The sequence below is a fragment of the Aulonocara stuartgranti genome (assembly GCF_965226115.1).
Source record: "Aulonocara stuartgranti genome assembly, chromosome: 13".
Classification (NCBI taxonomy): Eukaryota; Metazoa; Chordata; class Actinopteri; order Cichliformes; family Cichlidae; genus Aulonocara; species Aulonocara stuartgranti.
Genome location: NC_138949.1, coordinates 26,694,503 through 26,719,592, shown reverse-complemented (window position 1 = coordinate 26,719,592; position 25,090 = coordinate 26,694,503). Strand labels below are relative to the sequence as shown.

Here is a 25,090-nt window from a genome sequence, read left to right as displayed (position 1 = left end):
AGGCAGCAGGCACACACACACAAACAGGTGGCGTATGTGGCGTGATGGTGGGGTGTGCTCCATAAAGATGTGTGGATGAAACTGGCAAAGGTAGGAAGCCTTAACTCCTTGTCTTCCTTCTCAGTCTTTCCTCTGAAACAAGTGAGGGAAAGATGGGAAAAGAAGAATTTGGAGAGGCTTCCAGTTCTAAGACTGAGAGGGAACTTACTGAGTGTGAGTTTCATCATCATCTGCACCATCATCATCCTCATCCTCATCATCCCCTAAGTGTGCCACATGGCCCCTGGGAGAGGAGGTGAAGACAGGAAGGGGGGCGGGGAAAGAAAGGACAAAGGAGGAGTGGGAGAGGGGGCATAAGGAGGAGTGATCAGGGGAGAAAGGGAGCAAGCAAAGGAGATAGGGGATGACAACAGAAGGCAGAGGCAGAAGAGGACAGAGGAAGAAGGGGGAAGGGGAGGGAAAGCTGAGTGAAGCTTGGTTCACAAACTACTTCTGAACTCCTGACCCTGTGCAGATCTGAAAGGACTGAATAGGTTCAAATAAAAGCATGACCCAATTTTTACTGCGATCCACAAAAATCAGCAAAATGACTCATCTGAACAACCAAGAGAAACGGTCTGAGGACTAATTACTTCCACAACCAGACACTTTCAAACCCAGCGGTCCAGTTTGAACCATTAAGTCCTTATAGATCTACACACGTCAACAGTAAGCGTAACCTTTTAAATCATATTATATATTATATTATATCAAATTCTCAAATACTGGTAAAAGTCCTTTCATTATCCCAAGGACAGAGAAACCCGGCCTTTGTTTGAAACTCTCTCTATCCTAATGTTTTACATATCAGGAGATAATAAAAATAATTTGGCCCTTAGCATGTCTTAAAAATGGGTAAATATAACCTCTGATGAACAACAACACATAACATATTAAACCATGTCATAATTTTAATACAAAATACCAAAGCAGTATGTGAAGGACTAAGTACGCCGTTACTGCTTCCACAACAATTAAAAGAGTGTAGATACCAGGTGCTACTAATTAAATGCACTTGAATATATGATGATAAGCAAGCATGAGCACCTTCAAAAAAGTAAACGTTTAAAAGCTTGCTAATCGTCCCAGGAGTGGATGCAGGTTCACCCAAAGCTCAGATCATGCAAGGCTCGGAGAAACTGCAAGAAACCCCAAGAGCTTCACCTCAGGTTCTACAGCACTCAGCCTGCATGTTAAACATCAAAAGTTCATAACACTACAATCAGGAAAAGACTGCTCAAGTGTTGCTTGTTTGAAAATGTTACCAGGAGAAAACCTCTTCTTTCTCCTGGCAAAAAAACCCTCCAAAACAAAAACATGGCAGTACAGCTTAGGTTTGCAAATTTGCATCTGAACAAACCACAAGACATTCCAACCAATTTTCTTTGGACAGGTGGGACCAAAGTGTAGATGTCTGGCCATAATGCACAGTTCTACATTTGAAGAGATAAAAACAAAAAAAAAGAAACACATGACTTCAACGTAACGCATAAAAACTTCCATGCCCAATGATGACCTGGGCTTATTTTGCAGCCAGAGGACCCGGGCATCTTGCAGTCATTGAGCCAACATGAACTCATTGGTATGCCAAAGGATTGTAGAATCAAATATGGTAAAGCTTGGCCACAATTAGGTAAAAAAAAAACAGGACAGTGATCCCAAGCACAGAAGCATGACTAAAAAACAAAATCAAGGTGTTGCAATGACCTAGTGAAAGTCCAATCCTGACTGAAAAGCTGTGGTAGAACCTTAAGATAATAATATGAACTTAACAATGGCCACAATGATGTGAGACACTGATGAAGTCATACAGAAAACAACTGCTTCAAGTTATTGGTGGTAAAGGTGGCTCCAGATGCGGTTTACTTAGTGTTTCACGCACTTCCTCTGGTTTCGTCTTAGTTTTTGTTAAATAAATAATGACACATCATACATCACGTGTTGCTGTTCATCAATTTAAAACATCTGATAAGGTTATTTTTCATATTTATTTAACGTGACTATACATGTAAAAACCTCAAAGATGTTAAGTAACCCTTTGATCAATAAAGGAGCCAAAAAGACAGAAAACCTGGACGTGTTAAGTTCCAAGTAAAGCCACAACATTTTGTAGCCTTAGATGTTTTAGCCTAGAGACAATAATGCTAACATGTTCCTGCAGCAAAGCAACCATCCAGCAGACCTGCTATTAAGATTTGCTGTTTAACATCTAAGGGAAATATTTAAGACAACTTTGTACCTGATGCCTAATAATGTACAAGCTAATCTAGAGTTCAGTGAAACACATTTTTCATATCAGACTTACTCACCAAAAGTAGCAAAGCACATAAATAGCAATCATTATCTTTTGAGCAGTGAAGAGGAATTTCTCCATAGAAAATGAAACCCAGTGGCTAAAACTCTATGTCCATATGTGTGACTGCACATGTTTGTTGGTGTGTGCGTGCATGTGTGTGTGAGAGCCATGCTCTGCAGGAAGCTTCTATGAAGCGCAGCCATTTCCTAATGAGAACAAAGCAAGAAGCAAGCCTGAGAGGAAATAAAACCCAGCAGAATCCAAAACGCCGAGAGCAGTGAGACAGCCTGAAGTAATTACTATAGCATTAGTTGCATGTGATTGGCCTCATTAGTCCTGCCGTTAAACAATGATTGGCTCATGGGTAGGCGTGGTTAGAGCACCAGCAGATCCAAGACACTGAACGTGGACGCCAAAGTGGAGTAAACTCACCTCTGCTGCAGCTCCTCCTCCACTGATTTGAGAAGACTCCTGTTTGACAAGTCGGAAAAGCACAAATGACAGAATAAAAAGAAAGACAAAAGTACCCAGGTTTTGATTTTGTGTATCGAGAATAAAATCTTAGTCCTTCCCAGTCTAGAGGACATTCTGCTGTGCTTATCTGAACCTCAGCTTTCTGCTTACAATGCATGCTTGTGAGCAGAAAGCTGCATACAGACAGTGTCATAAAGTTGGCACAGACTTTGAAATGCACAACAGAAAATCTCTTCACATTCCAAGTCTTCTTATTGTCTACATCCTCGCTCAATCTAGACATTAAAAATTTAAAAAATAAAATAAAATAAAATGAAGGATAGCTGCAACTGACAATGAAATGAAAGAAGAGAATCCAGGGGGAGGTAAATGTTTAAAAACAGAAAATAAACAAGCCAGACTTACTTGTTTCCTCCCAAAAAACGCGATGAATCTTGACCGTATTCCAGCTGCAAATCCTACAAGACAAATTAGATTACAACTGTGACATAACCCTTCATAAATAGTTCATTTATACATATATTAACAGGTGCTGTAGATCTTGGCCAACTGAGGCAGTAAACCACGTTTAAAGTTGTGGCCATCACTGAAGCCCTTTTCAGTTGCCAAATGACTGCAGACGCTGCCACTGTAGCAGCTGTGGTGACCGTTACAGCAGCCTGCTGGAAATCATACCCACAATAAGAAGCTCTTTCACCTGAAGTATAATTCATAACCACAGACATTCACAGATGTATATGGTGAGCATATGGGTATTTATAGTTATACAGAGCTGACACTTGCTGAACTCACATTGTGGTCCAATACTACATATATTAATCATCGGGCGTTAGCCACAAAACAAGTCTGGCATTTGACACATTTAGGAAAAGGACCAATAATTAGGTGCACACCAAGTAACTAATTTCAATGTCATCATTAAACAATGATGAAAAGAAACATTATCATCCTACTCATCCTGCTAATTTTTGCTAGTACTGGCTTCACAGATAGAACACAGAAGTTGTTTCCAAAAAGTGGTTCCCTGTCGTTTGGGCTTGTGAAACCCTAAAATTTTGCATTATGGTCTCATGCACTGACTTGTTGTTGAGTCAATGACTTATTTTCTAGATGAAACAAGTTCCTTTTAGGTCACAAACAGGTGAAAACATGCACTATTTCACAAAACAGTTGAGGGAAAGACAGAAAATGTAACATGCTGTCGGTTACTGAAGTTACCAGCTATGAATTAACCCAGAAACCCAAACTCCACTAAAATCCAATCCAAGAAATACAGGACAGTAGATACGTTAATCATTTTTATTAACTATCATTAAATAGGTTTCACTAATGTAAAATATTGTAGTGCGGTGGTTGTGATGTGCTCCTTGTCCTTTCGATTGAACATTCTGTTACTACTGTTGACTGCAGTTACAGTATTTTTGTATTTGGAAACATGACTAAACGAAAAGGTTTTATCTTCCAAATGCATTCAACACCTCTAAAGGAGGCATATAATGTTAAAATTGGATTTTCTCAATTCATTATCTTTGTCAAAATAGTCACAGTAACAAGATAGAAATAAGTCTCTCTGCAATATCTAGACAGCAGTACTTCTATTGGTCAAGTTTATCTAAAGCTTTGCTCTTTTGTGTTGACTTCTTGGGTAAAATGACAAAAAACACAAATGTATGACAGAGTCTGAAGCCATAACTTTACAGAAGCATGCACAAAGAGCAACTACAAACGTATTTCTAATATTATTATATGTCATTACTAACATATTTGTTTTCTAAATCAATCAAACAATCAATACACATTTTTAGTGACACCTAGGGCTGTGCGATATGACCAAAATCTCATATCCCAATATAAGACATCTATCGTCACGATAACAATATAAATCACAAAAATGTAACATTTTCTGTAAATTCTGTGAATCTCGTGCAGCTCGTTTTGCGGGAAGTGTTTCCAGCTGCGCGTCATGTAGCTGGAGTCGAGTGTTTTAACCGATGCATAAAACTATACATTTTTAGACATAAGTTTAACGGCCGCCGTTTTCTTTGTGAGTATTTATTACACGGCGTGCTGCGGGGAAAAGCCTGTTCTAACGTTTGAGTCTAAGGTTTATTTTTTTTAGCACCTGGCGGCTCTTTTTTGCTTCTCATCCATAAATACTCTGCATACTCTTTCACGTGAGTCAGTTTATTTTGAAAAGTCTCAACAGGATCTTGAGCTTTATTGTGAAAGGTTTATATGGAACATAAACAAGCGGACACGAGATGGTGTTACCGTCGTTGTTGCTAACCACAACGCATAAAAACAGGCGCTTGTCCGTCCGTAGTGTGGTTATATTAAATATAAGAGAAAGAGAGAAAGAAGAAATGAATATAGCCACTACAGTGACCGTCAAAAGGATGAAAAAATATTGCCGTAAACAGTTTATTTTGCAACACCACGAAACAAACGATAGCGTAAAATGAAACGATAGACGTTTTTATATCGTCATCCGATATATATCGTTATATCGAACAGCCCTAGTGACACCCCTAATACAAAGTATCTGTAGTACAGTAAAGTACACCAGTAACTCTTTGGAGCAGTTATCAGATACATTGGTGGACGCCTAAGTGACTCGCAAACCGTGGATTGGGAACCAATGTTTTAGATAACTTTGGTAAGAAAAGTGTTATGTTGTCATAAAGCACATTTGAGAGTGTGCGGGCTAATAAAGAATCAGCTGTGCAGATTTTATGATTCTGCAGGCTGACAATAAATTCAGCACTATGACAACGGTCCTGAATTTAAATCAACTAATGAAATTCTGGTTGGATATCGGTGACATAAAAACCACAATGTGAATGCAGCATCTTGTCAGAGAAATATTTTTGAATGTTACGCCTGAAAGCAAAAAGCATGCAAGAGGAAATGCGCACTCCAGATGAGCAGACACAAAACACCAATGCTACAAAGAAACTACAAAGAAACACGCATACTAACAGACAAAAAAACAAAGCAAAAAACAAGGCCTCGCTACTCTGGTTAACTACAAGAGGTTAGAAAAACATAAGCAACACTTTACAAATGAGAGAAGCGCATTCTGTGGAAACATCAGAAATATGGAAAAGAAATATTGAGTACCATAGAACACACATTAAAAGTGTATGTGTTAATAAATTTGAGCAGACATGCCTTTTATATATTTTAAATCTCCTTTAGATGTCCTTGAGCAAGGCACTGCACCACTACCAGCCTTTAGAGCTGCAGCTCCACTGCTGAACCTGATATATCTTCCTCTATATTAAAGCCTTTCTTGAAGTAAGTCTTACGACTTGGCAGGTATCTTGGCAGTCATTTTGAAGCACTTTAGAACAAACTTTTAATTCAGTGGTTACTGACACATAAAAACTGCATGTACAGAAGTCCAGTTAAATCTGATTTTAAAAGGAGAAAATACTAGAAAAGTTAGCCAACTTTCCCCAAAATATGCTTTTCCCCCCTGAAAGCTACCCTTCTGTCACAATTCTTCAATACATCTCAACTAGACATTTGCTGAGTAACATGCCTCTCCACTGTAGTGTCCCTCCCTGTGTTTATACCTCTGTGTGCCAATCTGTGTGTTTTATGCATATATAAGAACAACAACAACAACAACAATAGCACTAACGACTCTAATCACTATGACAACTACAACACCAGCTCGTGAGGCAAAAGCTGAAGCTGGAAACAGAAGATAAAGATGGGCAGTAACAGACGGGTGGACTAGAAGAGATGGATCAACAATGTGAAATAACAAATATACAGGTTGGACATCGAGCAGCCGAGAGATTCAGAGCTCTGAAAAAGGACAAAAGTAGGACAAGGACTCATCCTTCAGAGTTTAAGAATGAGCAAGATGGAGAGAAAAAATTAAATTATATTTTAAATAAAGCATGACGTTAAAAATTGACAGACTGAAAATAAATGGGCCAACAGCTGGAGAGATGGAGAGGCTGAAACAAAGAGAGACTAAAGGTGTACTACCAGATTAGATCTTGCTGTATAGTAGAGCTCCTCAACACAGTCCAGATAGGGCTCAGAATCACACTGGTCAGCAAGACAGAGCGAGAGAGACCTCAGTTAATACATTAACCTGTCCTGGACTAATGGTGGGGAACAGGTAGGAATGGTGATATGGAGGGAAGGGATGACTTGTGAAAAATGAGTTTGGGTTAAAGCTGTGTCCACACTGGAAATGATTCGCTCGTCGCACATCACTTTCAAGCTGGTGGCTCATCGCTTTTAGACATTCCAGGTTCCGGTTGTCTAAGTTACTCTCTATAGTTTACTACCAGGTCATATGTCAGTCAAGGGTATTCTTCAGTCACTTGCCTGGAAGTTGGGAACAGTTTATCTTGTGTCCCGCCCACTTCAACTCAGCAAGAGTTAAGTTGTCTTTATTTGCTTCAAGTCGCCAAATGTCATTCTATTTCTATGGGTCACTATGAATCACTTCCAGTGTGTACGTAGCTTAAGGCCATTTTTATTTAGTTTTTAATAGGTGCTTGACTTGGCAAGAAAAGGATAGAGTATATTTGAATAATAATCTCAAGAGAGGAGGAGACAGATGTGAGTTTAAAACATAGATGGAGGTTTGGAATGGAGAGAAAATAATAAACTGTGCTACAACAGCATATATGTGAGCCTACAAAATATAAAGTTAATAAGGGTATAATATGGGTACTTTTCATAACATTCTACATACAAATTAAACAACTAATGGTAGCCAGCTGTATTCTGGGTAGTATTTCCACACATGCATTTCTCACTCATCATGGGTATGGATGTCCTGGTACGTTTAGGCTATTAACATTTTCTTTGAATCATGCTGCTAAAGTGTAATTTAAATGAGTTCTTCCAATTTTGACAAGAAAAATGGTCAAATATTCAGCCAGAAGACGGTTGATGGATACCAAAAGGTCTGACTTGCTAAGGGACATTTATCCAAATATTAGTGGGTGTGTATGTATACTTTAGAACCTGTGTGGATTAAAGAAATCCAAAAATATTTCAAACTTGTGCACTCAATCCTTGCTTTGTTAAGTTATTAAAGACATATGCTGTACAATCATTTCATCCTGGAAAGAGAACAGTTCATGTTAAAAGCCAGAATTTACCAAGTTATTCAAGCCCATGATGAGTGTCCGTAAACTTGTGATCAGCGTTTTAGAGGTACTTTCTGTTACTATGGGTCTGTTTGATTTTTGGCCACTATTGCAAAAAAAGAGAAAAAAAAAATACTTGCACAGAGTCTCTTTTGATCAAAATATTATAATATGAATGCTAAAACAGCATGGCAGTCCTCACTGGATGGATCTTGGAGCTACAAGCTAAAAGCTAAAATCTACACATGTCACAAGACAAATGTAATGCAAGCTGCCAGAGTTCCCTTGAAAAGAGAGTAGAAATTTAATGGACAGATGAATGATTGTTGATAAAAGATGAATTACAGATCATATGAGGTTAATATGATAGCATTAATCTAAATTTATAGATCAAAAGATAAAGAGACGACAAAATAAAGGTTTGGTTAGATTTTTTGGTGAACTATCAAAGACAACTTTAAGAGGGTGGGGACAGTGGAAGATGTGCAAGAAAGGACAAAAAGGTGAAAAGGAAGTCGGGGAGCAACATATACTGGGAAAAAATATCAAGAAATCATAGCTCAGCCAAAGATTTTTTTAAAGAACCTATGCTAACTTTTTGACCAAAACTGAGCATAATCTGACCAAGATAAATTACAAATTTTATGCAAATGAAAGCCAAGAACACGACTTTTATTCTACTGAGTTCTGTCCAACCAGTAGCGAAAGAAAGCTACTACTGACAAATCATACCTGTGTTTGTCAAACAGCAATAACAAGAGGTCTACAGTTACAACTTCATTAAAATGAATCCATAGAGCTGTTTATCCAGCTGGGTTGTGTATTTTAAGCTACTGCAATAACACTGTTCAGCCACAGCCTTCAGGGTTTGGTGAATCCCAAAACATTCCAGATCAAATTGGACTTTTAATTCCTCCAGCAAGCACAAGATCCACCAGGGACTACTCTCTTTACGATATATTCACAACAGCCTGCTGGTTACTGTAAATCTGATTTTATATGCAACTGGGCATTAGATTTCTGCCAATTCTGTTGTTATACCCATATAATAATTAGCGAAACATGCCATTCCTAAACCTTAGAATATTTAACTAGGATTGGTTCAACACAGACAGAGAAAAACATAGATTGGTGGAGGTGCCATGTGTGATTAGGTGAGGGACAGCCAAGTTGGTACTGGTTAATTAACAACCACACAAATCTCATCTCATTCGCACACATACAAACATAATGTGATCAACTCACCGGTTCATGATGAGGTTGTGTCTCCTTTTCCAAAAGACTATCAAACTTCACTTGATCGACTGAGAGAGGCAAAATAAGAGAGAGGGGAGGATGGGAGAAAGGGAATATCATGAGGTAGGGAGATATATATACTGAGTAAGTTTATTGAAGAAGGAGGAAAAAGATACTAAAGACATTGTATTTGTTCACATTGACCTTTTGTAGCAACTCACATTTCATCTCGGACAGTGTTTTTCCTTCTCTGGTGCTCCTGCTGGTGGAGCGGATACGATAAGGAACCGGGGACTATCAGGAAATAAAAAGAAGAGCAGACAGTGTCAAAGCTGCTCTGGACACTCGGTGTAGTGGTTTGCACTAGATTTGGAAAGATCACAATAGGTTTAAGAACAAAAACATAATCCCACTGCTATTTCCTGTGGGTGGGATTTGATGACACAGCAAAAACAGAGAGTCTCACACACACACACACACTGCAAGAACCAAAACAAACAACAGCAACACAGTCAGAGGAAAAACATTCATCCACCCTTTTGGTTCCAAACACTGGATACCTGTAAGCTGTAAAGTCCTCTTTACATTGGAAGCTTTATAACAGAGAGATTGTCACACAGTATCTCATCATCATCATCTGATGATCTACATTCTTAATACAAGCGGAAAAACAGGGTTTAAATGCTGAAATGGAAAACGGTACTTAGTTATTTTATATGTCATGAGTGCAGCTGGCCATTCTTATTTTGAACCACAGTTATTGTTAATTTAAAATAAAATCCAAACTCCATCCCACAGAAATCTAATGACACAGCAACCTCAGTGCATGCTTATGAAGCACTGGAAGACAAACCAAGACAACAAAAGACCATGCATCAATCAAAGCAACATTTAGAACTCGGCTCCTCCAACAGACATTTTTGTTTGCTTGTTTGCAATTATTCTCATAGTCCATTCTCATTAGACACAAACCACGATTAATACCTGAAAGGTTAAAGACAGGTGAAGATGGCGTCCATAGCTATAACACTTTAGCAACCTACAGCCTTTTGGCCTTCCACAACACTACATTTTCTTTTGTCTAATATTTGAAACATCAACATGTTGGAGGTTTTTTTTTCCATGAGTTTGTGTATGAATTTAATACTTAAAAACATAATTCTAGAGAGAGTGACAATGTGATATTTTTGAAGCCATCTTTATGAATTTAGGCATTTCTTTATCATCCCAGGTGCTACAGAACTGAAGTGAATGGAAAAGATCCTTAGTGATGCTATTTATGCCTTTTTTCCACTAGCAACCGCTCAAGTTGACTTTTAGGGCTTTCTGTTTGGTGGTAGTGCCGACTTGGCCGGGTTTCCAAGCAAGCCAAGTTGAGCTGAAAATGTGACGTCAAAACACTGCATGCCACTGATAGGCGAGGAAGTAATGTCACTGGATGAGTCATGAGGGTGACTCCTGCGCAAGAATAATACCGCTATTTTTTTTAGACATGGCAAATAAGGAAATGGGCTACACACAAACCAACACTGGTCCAATGACAAGATCCAGATGTATTTGTGCAAACAACAGAATCCAGAGGGAGCTAGACCATGGTTGTGTTGTATTTGTGTTGCATACATATAAGACATTAAAATGGTATAAAACTGTAATGGAAAACAACTGAAACTGAGTAGAGCAAAGTAGAGTCAAGTTGAGGTGCTAGTGAAAAACTGACCCGATTTCCTGCATTCCCCTTTGATTCTCACCGATGTCGCCAGTTGTTGTTGTTGGAAGGTTACTTTTATCTGCCTATAGTCACTATATGTCAGTCATAAATAATATAAACTTTATAATTTGTTACATTTATGAAGCCATTTCTATTCTACCGCTGTTTTTTAAAGTTTTTTACTTAATTATTTTTTGTTTTTAATTGGGATCTGTGACATTTTTACCATAATGTTTTATCTTATTCTATTTTAATGATCCAATGATTTATTCTACTTAATGTTTTGGCTGCTGTAATACAAGAGTTTCCCAAATTATTAGGAGAAATACAGTGGACCTTATCCTATTATGGCCTTTTATTTGTTCACAACTACACAGAGATGACGTAAAACCCAGTAAGTAATAAATCACCGGAATTTCCTTATAGCCAACCCTTATCTTTCTATTTTGTTCACACATGAGTGCTGTGCAGTTGTGGCTTAAATCATTAACTTCAACTGTGTTCTGAAAATGTTAAAGTTTAGGAGCAAAGCTGAATTTGTTTTTTTATCTCTAACAATCTCATTACTTAAAGCATTCAAGTAAAATGTGCATAAGATATAAGCAAATTTTAGAATAAGAATAATGACGCAATTTTGTGTGATGCAGTTGTATAAAGTCAGCTGATTTGAATGTCAACAGAAAGGTCTATGAAACCGCCACAGTAAGCTATCAAATGACTGTTTCACATACCAATGTCGACTTCCACGGCAACACCAGCAGAAACTGAACTGGAAATTTACTTTTTATTCATTCAGTTCTGTAGTCCTATTCCCCCCCTGCCCCCCCCTCCGAAAAAAAAAAAAACTACAGTCAGAAGAGTTTGTGTTAGAATGACATCAGTGCAGACACTGCAGGAACAGTAGTACCTTCCGACGGGCTGCAAAACGGGGTGCACGTCGAGCACCGGGACTTATGGGAAGAAAGTGACCCCTGTACTTAAACTAAGGATTCAGAGGATCAGGGATGGGGAATAGAAGACAGGAGAGGAAAATAAAATGTGGGGCGATACAAGCAGTGCTAAAAAGAAGAAGAGAAAAACAAAAGTGAACCAAAAACAGAAAATGAGAAATAAATCTGAGAGAAGCAAAAGAAGAAGTGGATAAAAAGGAATGAGTAAGAAAGGGAAAGACAGAGCAGAAAGATGACTCACATGTGACAAAGAAAGGAGGGAGTAAGCATGGAGAGAAAAAGCTGTGAATGACAAAGGAATTTAATGAAAGGACAACTGAGGAGACAGAAGGAAGTTGAGGAAGAAAAGAAGCATGATCGAGTAAAACACAATCACATTTATGCTCGGCCCGACAAAACTTTGGGTTTAACAGAAAATCCTGAAGGTCAAAGGTTACCTCAGGCTCAGGGTCGTCATCGTCAAAGTCGTTGAAGGTGCTGTGGTCGGGGTTGTTGGATTTATCCAGCAGCTCAATCGCTAACGTCCTGCTGAGAGGCTGGGAAACAAAAGGGTGCTGGAAGAGAAACAAGAGTTGGAATCAATCCAGGTGACATCACCAATGGCACATTTTTAAACCAAATAAATAAAAAATAAATAAATAAACTGTACTGGGTAATATGTGATTCTTAAATAAGCAGAGCTGCAACTAATCCAGCAGCTCATTAGGGTGCTGACAAATTGATATGCCGTTTAAATAACAGCCCTAACTGCTGTAGCACACAGTGATGAATGATGCTTACAAAGCAAACTGAAGTTTATGCTTTCCTTCCATTATTTAGATCTTGCTTCATGCATCATGTATCACGTTGCTCCAGCTTCTTTTATACACAGTACCTTTTAACATCACAGAATGCACCTAGTACACATGTGAACGCTTCATATATAATACATGACACCATGACCACTTAGAAGTTTTAAAAGATATTGAGGACTGATCGAATGAGGAAAAAAAAATATTGCAAAAGGTTAATTTTTTAACAGTGGATTTTTTAGTAGACTTATTTTGGAAGTCTAATGCTGCTTGCTTGAGGTGTAATCACACATCCTGTTTGGGCAACTTGTTTTAAATTTGGCCAATTTCAACCTTAAAGTATGGCTCGTGGGCAGTGATGCAACACATTAAAGTGTAGCTTTACAAGTAACCTTTTCACTGTGTGTTTTGAGATACTGGTCGGAACTACATTGGGTTAAAACAGCAACCCTTTAACCTGAATTTCACTTTGAAGAAAACAACCAAGTTGCAGGCAACAAATCTGCACAAAAAACTGCATAGTGTGTGGTAGTGCTGTGTGGTTGCTCTCACTCAGGCATGCGCCTTAAAAACTGAATACTGGGTCAGTTTGACACAGTAGTTTATATATGCACATTTTAGGTTCATGACAAACCTGCAGAGCCCACATGCAGGTGGCCAGAATAGGATTTCCACAAAGCAACCAAAAAAAATAGCAGCAGAGCTGGAAGCTATCCATCAGACCGCCTCAGAAAGGAGATCTGCCAAATCTGAAATGGCTTTTGATATTTATAAACACTGTTGAGCAATTTTGTCAGCATGGCTAGTTTCCTAACTTAACATAAAAGTTGACTGGGAAGCCCTATCATTTTTGTTTGTTTTACATCATGTAAATATGATTGGAGATGGACTGTAATGTCTGAAAGTTAAACTTTCCTCACCTGCAGCAGTTTCTCAGCTGTGGGCCTCTTTTTTGGGTTCTTGGTCAGAGCCAGTTTGACAAAATGGTGGAAGTTATTTGTCCTATTAGAAAAAAGGAAAAAGGTTTAATGTTTTAGCCCTGTAAAATGATAAAAACTGGTCATTTAAACAGCTGGGTGTTACATCTATAGCAAATGTGAGCAAGACCAACATATATGCAAAAGCATGACAGTCTTACCACTTCATTTTATCTTTCAACTTAGGAGGCTGGAAATTACTCTTTGTCATTAAGAACAGAGCCCTGTTGGGAGAGAAGAAATACAAATGAGAAAAATCACCTTTAACAGTGTAGAAAGACATGCCTTCCTAGCATTCAGTAATAAAGCCAATTTGATACACAATATCTACTCCAAATGACTAAAGCCAGTGTAATATATGAATAGAATAAAGATTAAAATCTCCAGGACATAAATATAGCAACATTTTGTAAAGTAACCCTTTAGACTTGTCACACAAAAATTATCTAAAGCTAATAACATTAATGTCTGTCAGTGGTTCTGACTTTTATTAAATACATGCAGAGATACATGGTAAGAATTAAATCTTCCAAATAATATTGTAAACATTCTTTACTATCATTGCATCATCACAGCCCGCACACACTCCTACCTCATTGGGTGCAGGTCGAACATGGGTGGCTGCAGTTCAGCCAGTTCTATTGCAGTGATACCCACAGCCCAGATATCACACAACTGGTTGTAACCCCCTTTCCTCTCCACCGCTGCTACCTCAGGAGCCATCCTATACAAGGAAACAAGACAGAAGGACTGTATGAAAACAAGATGCATATAAGAGGGAGGAATGATCAACTATCCAAATGGGTTACACAACTACACACAAGAACAGAATATGAACTTTGTACAGTATTTCCCAGCAGCAGCACAGAAAGTTCCCAACCTCAAATGCAGCTCTATGATTTCTCTACAACTAACAAGTACTATTTATTTCTGGGTTTTGTTCTTTTGCATTAAAGAACAGCTAATATAATAAAGAAGAGAAACACATTAGTTGACAAATCCCTATGTGTACAACATTGGCCCATTAGCAGCAAGCATTGTATTGAACTGCCATCAATTCCAATGGATTAAAGCACTCTAACAGAACAGGAAGAGTAAATGTATCCAACAAATCAGTGAGTGGATCAGCCAGAACTTCCTTTAGCTCACCGATGAAAAGGCTCAAGTAATTGTTTTTGGCTCCAGAAATGCAAGGTTAGAAGTCTTTCAGGTCAATTTTGTTACCTTATTTTAATCATTAATTTTTATTTTGATAATTGTAATTTTTTTCCATTAATTTTTTATAATTTTAATGCATTTGTCTCATATTTTCCTCAGTAAAGCACTCTGTATTGCTGAATTGCTTCTGTATGAAAAGTGCTTGCCTTGCCCTGTCCTGCTGGGTTTTATTTTTATTGTTCTACCTGCGTACCCCTATGCAACGTCAGTGAAGCTTTTGGTTAAATATAAACAACTTACCAGTAAGGTGTTCCAATGAATGACTTCCTCTTTGCTAGGGTCGCTGTGATCTGGGCTGATACGCCAAAGTCAGCTAAGGAATAATGAAGAAGAAAAAAACAAAAAGGAGAGGAAAAAGTGGATAAAGGGAAATAGAATTAGAGGAATGTAATGAAAAGGAAGAATGTAAAGAAATAAATACAAAGTGAAAGAGGAACAGCAGAGAGGCCAAGAAAAAAAGAAAGAAAAAAAAAACAAGTCAGCAAATGAGGCCATTCAGATTCAGTCTGTTGAAGCAGAAGGTAATTGCAGGCCTTGCGTGTTTCTCTCACCTAGTTTCACATAGCCATTGTCTGTCAGGAGGATGTTGGCTCCCTGTAGGGGAAGGAAAGAAAAAAACAACAAAAACAAAATATACTGAGCTTTAGGATAAAACACACAATTTTACACTTCAACTAAATTTTAAATAATACTACTAATTATAATAAGTATTACTAAGTATAATCTGAAAGGCAAAACAGTTACAAAGTGCTTTGTCATTGACTTAACTGGTAGTGGGGAATGACTATTCATTTTTCCTATAACAAACACATGCTTAATATATGTGGTTGTGCACCAACAACAGGTTTCCCAAGCATTTATTAAGCTTAGTCCCAGTGTAAAAGAATAATAATAATAATGATAATAATAATAATAATGCAAAAAACAGCCTTACTGAACCAAATGAATGACCCTAATTAACTAAAAATGAGCCTAATAGCTGAAGTAGATTGCTATGTTACTCACAAAGTGTAAATGTAGAGCCAATATGTAGATTTTCAGAAATCAGATTTAACAATTAATCATGACTATAACTTTATTTATGAACAAATCACTGCCCACTGCCTTTTTCTCCAAACTCACCTTAATGTCTCTGTGCATTTTGCCTTTATTGTGCAGGTAGTATAAACCCTGCAAATAGAATTACACAGCAAATGACGTTACCGTTACTATTACTCATAAAATAAGACAAAAATAACATGATAAAGATGATGAAATCTTAAATCTTAATCTGGCACACATTATCAGTACTGTAGACACTACCTGTAGGGTCTCCCGTGACATGTAAGCTATCTGTGATTCTGACAAAGGCCCGGTTACTGGAATATTAGATTAAAAAAAAGACAGAAGGCATGAGGGGGAAAAAGAGACTATCAAAGATCACAGTAAAAATGAAATGGTTTGAATCATTGTGCCTGGGTGTCCTTACCATGATAGATATCTTGCAGAGAACCACCTCCACAGTACTCCATGCTGATCCATAACTTATCTCTTCTGCACACACACACAAAGAGAACTCTGTCTAAGTGCATGTTTACATTTACTCACAAGGTATGAGCCCTTCGCCTCCTTCGATCTATCTTACACCAGCTTGTGTTTTTCCTCTCTGACACTCATACTTTTTTCGAATAAAAATATGAGTCACTTAAATATCAATTAAATGCACTCTAATAATAACCATAAGAAAATACTGCACTCCACATCTGGCACACACACACACACACTCTCTTACCGGAGATAACTGCCAAAATAGGCAACGATGTTGGAGTGTTTACAGTCCTTCATCATTATAATCTCCTGCTGCACAACTGCAAAGTCCTCACCTTCAATAAAAACACACACAATATTATTATAGTGATCATTTAGTATGCATCTTGGCATTGTTATGACTTACAGAATAGATGGCTGGGTTTGTTTGCTATTTTCTGTTTCTGACAGACTGTTCTTGCACTTGTGTCTGAACCACTAAGAAGAGCATAAACTGAAGCAAAGCAGTTCATCAGTCCAAAATCATAAATTGTACAGTAATTAAACAAGTAAGTAAACAGTATTTCTTTATATAGGACTTTCTGCAGATTGAATTCATGACATGCTATAAAAAAACAAAACAATACATAGCATACACATTGGTAGGATATAGTTTAACAGCTGTCCTGTAATGTCTAGCAGTGTCCCCCAAACAATATTTTTTGGGCTTGATATTGTTAGTGACAAATCAGCTGTCATGAATTCAAAGTTACAGATGCACCAACTGATCAGATGGGGACTAGTTTTCAGGATTCCTAGCCTGGACTGGTAACCAGCTGCTCAACATCGTGTATGTCCAATTATGAGCCAGTTCCTTTCATGCATGTGCAAAATGTGCAAACTGACACTGGCAAATATTGCACACTCATACGGGCAGCCACACATTGTTAGTGTCTGCCTGTGGCTGTTAGCGACTTCTTCGCTGCGAGTGAGGGTGATGCAAAGTTCGCCAAACTAGATCATCAGTGAACTGGCATGAAAACTTAAATTAAGTATCGTCACAGAGCTGAAGATGATTAATTAAACTGAAGAAGAAAAACAAAGATAACAAAAGGAAAGTGGCCAAAGCTACGTGGCGTGCAGATGGAACCGCAAAGCATGTAGCTTCAATATGAGCCTCGGTATGAGCAGTGGAAGAAAAAGAGAAAAGGGTTGCTCCCCTGTTATCTGGTGAATGATGTAAGTTAAACAAGTTAAATGATGCAAGAAACGTACATTTGTGTTTTTATAGAAATCTGTTACACCTGCTTTTGTTTGGAAAGGTAAATTATGTGTACATTAACTCCTTTATTTTTTCTATTATTTACTTTCAGAGATGTTTAACAGTGAAGATCGTGTAACTTGTGCAGTTTAGGGGAACTGTAAAGTCTGATAACTGATTTAGTTATAAAAATACAATTCTGCATTGAAGAAAAGTTTATTTTTACCTTGTATTTGGTGTGATTTGAAATTTGGAATTTTCAAAAATTGGTATTAGCAAGTAAAAAACAACAAATAAATAAAAAAAAATACAACATCAGAAATCAGGTGGCCAAATAAAATTCCATTGCTTCTAAGATTGAACTCTAGATCTCCTGGCTTGATCTCCTCTCTCTAAGGAGGGAGAGAGAGTTGCACCTTTGTTGCTAGGTGGTTATAAAAAGCCTCTAAGTCTAGCCTCACTGTCGCTTGGGCAGTAAAAGTAAAGTAAAGTAAAGTGAACTAAAGTGTCATCATCGCTACTTAAAGAGGGAGGGTCGACTCAAGCAAAAGCACAGATGACATCTATTACCACAAAAAAAGAAAGAAAGAATATTTTAATGTCAAAAATGACAAAAACTCACTATCTACCCAAAGAAAGGGCATCTGAACAGCTGACTATTTGGATTATTCAAATATTTTACTTACTAAATGAAATGCCCGATTTAAACAAGAAAAAGACAAGGAAATTAACCTGTATGAGGGAAAGGACATAGTTAAGGGGGGGGGAAAGCACAAGTATCAGTGAGTGCTGGGTAAGAGGGCATAGTATGGAAAAGAGGTTTGTAATGAAGAACTTCACAGACTAAAATAACAATCTGTTGGTGAATCCTTAGAGAAAACATAGAAAGGAAAATGACTTACGAGCGAAAGAGAGATATATACGCACACTAAATACAAACTGGACAGCAACAAAAAGGGGCAGAAAAGGGAATAGACAAAGATGAAGAGCAAGATATAGGAATGGAAAGACAAGGAGTAAGATAAAGCAAAAATAGGGGATATAAAGGAATAGACACGAAGATAAGAACTATTATTTAGCAAGAAAAAGTGGGGTAAAGGATTTGAAAGAGAGCATAAGTAGGACAACACCTAATGATGCTCCAGGTGACTAACTCGTCATTTAAACGAGAGAAAAAAAGAAAGTATGCTATTTGATTAAATCTGGGACTCTCCACCATTTGACCCTAGAACTGAAGAAGCTTCTCGGATGAGAGGTGAAACGTCTTCAAGCAACTTAAAGAAGTCCAGACGCTTTTCTTTCCAAGCTCCTTAGACTACGATGACCTGGATGACTGAGAACCTTCACAGACATATACTATTTGTCTTTTTCTGTCTTTTTAAAAAAAGAAAAGAAAAAAAAGACAGAAATGCAGAGGGTGTCCTAACATTTCTGAACCAGTACGTGTCATTGTACGTTTAATAATATAATAATAACATGTTTAACCAACTGGTATTTCCGGTGCCAACTAGCAAGGGTGTCAAGTTTTAAACGTCTAGTCAGCTGGTTGCGCACATCCCTAGATTCAGCAAGAAAATAAAGTAGAAAGAGGAATTCAAAAACATGAGGAGTAGGATACAGCGAGAAAAAAAGAAGGGAGATAAAGTAAGAGAGACAAAGATGAGGTAACTCACCGGGTTCCAGTTTGATGACTTTGATAGCAGCCAGCTCTCCTGTGTTTACATTACGAGCCTAAAGTATGACAAGAAGGAACGTGAGTCATTGTAGGCTTGAACATGAACAGCAGTCATTAAGCAAAGTTGTTTAAGCAACATCAAGGTACAACGTGACAGAACTGGAGAGCAGATAGAGAGAAACCCTAACTGTTTTCACTGCACTTCAGAGCACAAGAAAGACAAAACTGTAATGTTCATTAGATGAGTTTCAATCAGCTGAGAGGAAGCTGATAGAAACACCGAATCCACAAAAATGCCACCATCAAATATTGACGGTAAATATAATTGGTGCCTTTTTGTCATGAGTGGTTGTGTCGTACTTTTCAAAATCAGTTGTTTGTAGCCAGTATAGCAAATAAAAAATGTTCTGACATAACTCATTCGCAACCCTTTAAACCACAAACAGGATGGGGGAGGAATGTGTGGACTTATTTTTCCTAAATTCCTGAAAAGCTGGCATAAGTCAGAAAAGAGGGGAACGACAGTACAGAGGCAGATTTTCTATAAATAGCAGACTGTTGTTTACATTTAGCAGGAGTGCTGATGGGGTCAGAGAGGAATTACATATGAAATATACATGAGGAAAAAGATTCTTTTTCTTTTGGGTGAGGCATGAATTGCGTGCTTCACTCAGGGCAAGAAAATGCCCAGTGGCCTGTGTGACATAGAAGCAGCACTGTATGTGTGAGAGAATGGGGAAAAGAGTCCAGCACATTCCACATGGGAAGGAAAAATGAGCTTCAATACTATGAACAACCTAGGAGTATGGTGACATTGATCTAATACATCGGCTTTTGGAATATTATTGAGTCTTAATGCTTGGTGGGGGGACATCACCATCAACATGACATCAACATCTCCGTTCATTCTGATTCTTGACACAAGTTCATATTAATTTAACATTAGGGCGACATGCATTTACATTCCCTAGTACACAAAATAATGACACAAGCACAAACATAGGGCGAGAGCAGGGTGACAGCCTCCCAGAATGATTTAGTACCTTTAAGACAAAAAAAAAAAAAAAAAAAGGAAACGGGAGCTACTTAAGTAGTATGTAAGTCGTTTGGCTTCAAACAGACCTTCAACATAAAACAGTGCTGCGCAAAATATGCAAGAAAAAAAAAAAAAAAAGCTTAAGGGTGGAAACATCGAACTTGTTTCAGTACTTGAGCAAAAACACAGTGTAGAGTACATCCACGCTATGGATGCGAGGATGTGATATGAGCAGCTGTTGATGTGAGGCCCAAACGTAAGCTCGCTATACGAGTTCATATGATGCCAATCCAAACCCCGGAAACAGCTGGTTAAAAGCTCAACCCAGGATGCAAAATCTCAAATAGCAAATATTTTTTAATTTAAATGGATTATGAGACAATATTATGCAAGATCCTGAAGAGCTACAACGTAAGTTACTTTATTCATTGTTAAACTAAATTTATAAGCAGTTATGATATGCTTTTACTTACATTTCCAGATTTGTGTTCACATTTGACTTATGCTGTAGTACTGATATTGCACTATAATGGTGCTGCTGGCACTCTGTGGCCACAGATTCGCACTTTGAATCGGGCAGTCTGTCATCACTGACAGCAGCTCGTTGGAAAAATGATGATAAATGTCCTTCATTTGTTTGCACTAATAAATGATGCTCCCTGCACGCTGCAATCACAGATAAAACATTATTAAGTATGTTTTTCTCTTTATTGTCCTAAATGGTCACTTTGCGGGGAAGCTAGCCTATATAGGAGAGTAAAATAAGTGTACATTTTAACATAAAAAGACTATAAAATTAAAAACCCTTTAAAAATAAAAATAAAATAAGTATCAAAATGAGAATAATTTAAAATGCAATGTTCTTTTTACTGGCTGTGATATCACAGCAGGTATTGTTTTACCATGGCAGTCCATCTGTCTGTGGCAAAACAAGATCTTGAGGACACCTACACAAGAACTACCACAAAGGCAGAGTACAGCCAGACAGAAACATAAGGGAGGGACTCGCCACTTAAAAAAAAAAAAAAAATTCTGAAATTCTGACACATGACCCGACCATACTAGCAAAAGCCAACACACACACGATGATTTAAACAACCAAACTATGAAGTTGCAATTGTGTTGTTGCACTGACACAAGCACCTGTGTAGCAGAATAAATTAGTGCTGCCACAACCGCTCGGATGCTTTACTAAGAAGAACGCCAAAAGGTCAAGACTTGTTAGGCAGGAATCTGGAACATCAAGACTCAGTCACAAAACTTTACAGGTGTGTAGCTGCACTATAATGAAACCACAAGGGTGTGTCCCCAGAATTCATTGGCACTGCACTTGGTTTAATTCCATCACCACCAGGATACTGTGTGTCAGATGCTGTGAAGCATAAGGTGCTGACAGAACTGAGCAGTGAAAACAAAACAAAGTGGCACAAACAATGACTCAAACTTTACCGAGATCACTTCAGTAGTGTGCACTGTGGTCACACAATAGTGATGGCAAAATAAATTTAAGGGGTAACCACAGGAAAAAACAATGTTAATGCCAAAACACAGACACGTGAATTTTATTTTTATCCAACTATAGGATTTAAAAAAAAATAAAAAATTCAAGTGAAGGAGGGGAACCAAGACCGATCCACATCAAAACAAAGCGGGGGGAGGGTGGGAGAGACAAAGAGAAGCAAAGAGAGGAGGAGATGGATGCAGAGTGGAGAGCAGAGACAGAGCGTCTTCAGACAGACCAGAGATGACTCATGGTCGCTCGGTGCCTCTGTTGGTGGCAAAAACACGGCCACACTCAATTTTAGAGGCTTGCTGCTGGGACTGACTGATGGGTATTCCATCTTTCTGCAGCCAAGGGCCTGAAGGTTTGATCATTTGTTTAAAAACCAAAGTTTAGGCAGGAACATTAGTAAAAACCTCTTTCTTCCTGAAATATTACAGTGGCCACAACACAGAAGCACACTGTGGTTCTAAATTTTACAAAGTAAAAGAAGTCAGTGTTGGAATAAAACATCTAACAAATTCTCATAAAAGCATACACATAGTTTTGGTGGCAGACTGTGGCTCAAGCGGTTTCCCCCTCCTTTCATGATTCAGGGTATCAGCTGCTCAGTTCAGCTCTTTTCATAATGAATAATTGTATTTATTCAGTGAGTGGGGTAAGTCAAGGGTGGAGGCAGGCCTGTTCATCACCCGGACATTTTTTTTTGCTTTGGGCATTGCTGTTGTAATACAAAAAGAATGTGGTGTGGCACTGTCTTGCTGAAATAGGCAAGACATTCCCTTGTAATTATGTAGCCTGAATTGCAAGAAATGTTGCTCCAATATCTGTATACAGATACAGTGTTGCAGTTGTGCTAAACCGATGTGCCACACTAACACACACACAATGATTTTAGAACTTTACTCAATCTATCCTAAATGATCTTCAGCCCAGACAGGCATCTCCAGATCTTGGTTAAATGTCTACATGTCTCTTTCCTGTAAACTGTGCTGTATGGTACTGTACTGTATGGTACCATACATATACTGTATGGTACAGTTTAACCTTGCATAACCTTCCATATTAGCACTTCAGATCCCCATCCCCTCCTGTCTCCGTAAACTTGTTGCAGTTATGATCTTATACCCAGTTACCATCTCATCTTCACTTTGTCTAATTTCTTCGAACTTTGAGGGTGAAAAAATGTCCATTAAAAACTAACACACTTCCATGTAAGAGTGATCCAGTATAATCAGCTCCTTCTGCTAAAGGCCACTGAGCAGCTCCACTGCAAAAGCGCTGGAGTTAATGCCTGGCCCGGGGCAACAATTACAATAGTAGTTAGCCATTTACTTCCTTTGACAAGATTTCTCCAAGCGATTTCAGCTGTCCTTCCAATTACCACCACGCTTCACTGAACTTTAAGATAACCAGTGCATTAAGTAATGTCAAGTTCATGACTTAAGAGTTTCTGCTTTTAGTTTGCTCATTAACATTAATTACTCAACTTACATCTTAATTCTCCCTTAAGATTGTTACTTTTTTAAAAGACAAACATGATCTTTTCCTCTGCTGGTTAAGCGATGAAGCTTGAACCATTTTAAACATACTGGAAAAACATAAAAAGCTTACACAATTTTTAAACAATTACTCTTGGATTTAACTTTACCAACTTGCTGATTAGTCTGCAAGTTAAGTTTATAAAGATGGTGTTCCATAAGTAACATATTTTGGCTCCATAGCTTGTTTACTCAAAGTTTAGTCCAATTCACGACGTCATTGAGCCATTACAAACACATGGCCCCAGGCGGCGGGGACAGGTGAGGTGAAAGCCAAATGCAGTTGAGTGCGCTTAATTTGTACACCTGTTTTTTAACGAAATACCCACTCATTCAAGTAGAACACCCATAAGCGCTGAGACACACAAAAAGAATCACCCAGAACTTCAAGTCCACTTCAACCGTTCTTTCTTTTTAAGCACTCAAAGTTGTACCATGTATGCATGCTGCAAATTATCAGTATAATTCACATCACTGGCATCAACATTTAGTGTCAGCCTGTGAAGTTGCATACCACGCACCTCACACACCGCTGTAAGTCCGACCCACCCAAACGTCTGCATAAATATGTGCACTATGTGTATGCAGCAACAGTGTTAGTGGAGTAATAGAAAAAGTACATTTATTCATAACACAAGCAACGATCGTCAAAACAGACATAAAAATTCCTTCCAGGAGTTTGGCATTTAGCCCGAGCCAGGGTTAAGAACTCAATATCATCACATCTTGAAATAGGATTTGATGCTTTTGCTATTACGGTGCCAGGAGTTACTGAACAACTTCAGCAAAAGCGCTGTACTCTGGCACAAGTATAATCAACAAGATGATCCAAACAACACAGAGATCTAAGGCCTTCCTAGTCCTTAGTAAAGAGGGGCCTATAAATTTCAGTGACATATTACTGCTGAAGAGCGTAAAATTACCCCTGCTGTATTTAAAACAATTGGTGTAGGTGGCAGTCAGCACAAATAGAACCCAATCCAAACAGACATTTCCGTTAAAGATGAGGCAAATTCACAGAGTCCATTGCATCTGAAAACTTGAGCTTGTTGCCAGGAATACAGGAATCTGTATTACTCCTCAAGCCATCAAAAAGGCATTTAACCAAGTGTGGTAAAATAGCGCTTTGTGTTTCTTTCTGTGTCATAGTTAAGCAAAGAGACTAGGAGCCACATATTTGGAAGTCCAATGTAATAACTAGCTCTCTTTATTTTCATTGTGGCCTTTCATTAGCTTTAATGTTGTCCTGATTTAATTTAAGCATTTAAAGTGCCAAGTAGGGCTGTTCTATATAACGATATATATCGGATGGCGATAAAAAAAACGTCTATCGTTTCATTTTACGCTATCGTTTGTTTCGTGGTGTCGCAAAATAAACTGTTTACGGCAATATTTTTTCATCCTTTTGATGGTCACTGTAGTGGCTATATTAATTTCTTAAAGTTCTCTCTTTCTCTTATATGTAATATAACCACACTACCTACGGACAAGCGCCTGTTTTTATGCGTTGTGATTAGCAACAACGACGGTAACAGCATCGCGTGTCCGCTTGTTTATGTTCCACATAAACCTTTCACAATAAAGCTCAAGATCCTGTTGAGACTTTTCAAAATAAACTGAATCACGTGAAAGAGCAGATGATGAGAATTTAAAAAAGAGCCGCCAGGTACTAAAAAATAAACCTTAGACTCAAACTTTAGAACAGGCTTTTCTACTCAAAGAAAACGGCGGCCTTTACAACTTATGTCTAAAAATGTA

At 38.1% G+C, this 25,090-nt stretch overlaps 1 protein-coding gene across 9 annotated transcripts in view; it reads right to left on the bottom strand.

Annotated features, from left to right (window-relative positions):
• LOC309720771 (mitogen-activated protein kinase kinase kinase kinase 3-like) overlaps window positions 1-25,090 on the bottom strand; it is a gene marked incomplete at its 3' end in the record, with an annotated part of 47,466 nt that overhangs the window by 15,907 nt on the left and 6,469 nt on the right. For 4 of the 9 annotated variants that reach the window (XM_082557933.1, XM_082557934.1, XM_082557936.1 and 1 more), the window contains exons 2-18: window positions 19,253-19,310; window positions 16,584-16,674; window positions 16,281-16,345; window positions 16,115-16,170; window positions 15,935-15,982; window positions 15,364-15,406; window positions 15,053-15,125; window positions 14,187-14,318; window positions 13,756-13,818; window positions 13,538-13,619; window positions 12,264-12,380; window positions 9,390-9,462; window positions 9,178-9,236; window positions 6,812-6,874; window positions 3,215-3,267; window positions 2,768-2,806; window positions 209-283 (exon numbers count right to left, since the gene is read on the bottom strand). In XM_082557933.1, the coding sequence (XP_082414059.1) occupies window positions 209-283; window positions 2,768-2,806; window positions 3,215-3,267; window positions 6,812-6,874; window positions 9,178-9,236; window positions 9,390-9,462; window positions 12,264-12,380; window positions 13,538-13,619; window positions 13,756-13,818; window positions 14,187-14,318; window positions 15,053-15,125; window positions 15,364-15,406; window positions 15,935-15,982; window positions 16,115-16,170; window positions 16,281-16,345; window positions 16,584-16,674; window positions 19,253-19,310 (1,190 nt within the window). The remainder of the gene's footprint in view (window positions 1-208; window positions 284-2,767; window positions 2,807-3,214; window positions 3,268-6,811; window positions 6,875-9,177; window positions 9,237-9,389; window positions 9,463-12,263; window positions 12,381-13,537; window positions 13,620-13,755; window positions 13,819-14,186; window positions 14,319-15,052; window positions 15,126-15,363; window positions 15,407-15,934; window positions 15,983-16,114; window positions 16,171-16,280; window positions 16,346-16,583; window positions 16,675-19,252; window positions 19,311-25,090) is intronic. The other 5 variants (XM_082557937.1, XM_082557940.1, XM_082557935.1 and 2 more) reach the window with 3 other exon arrangements.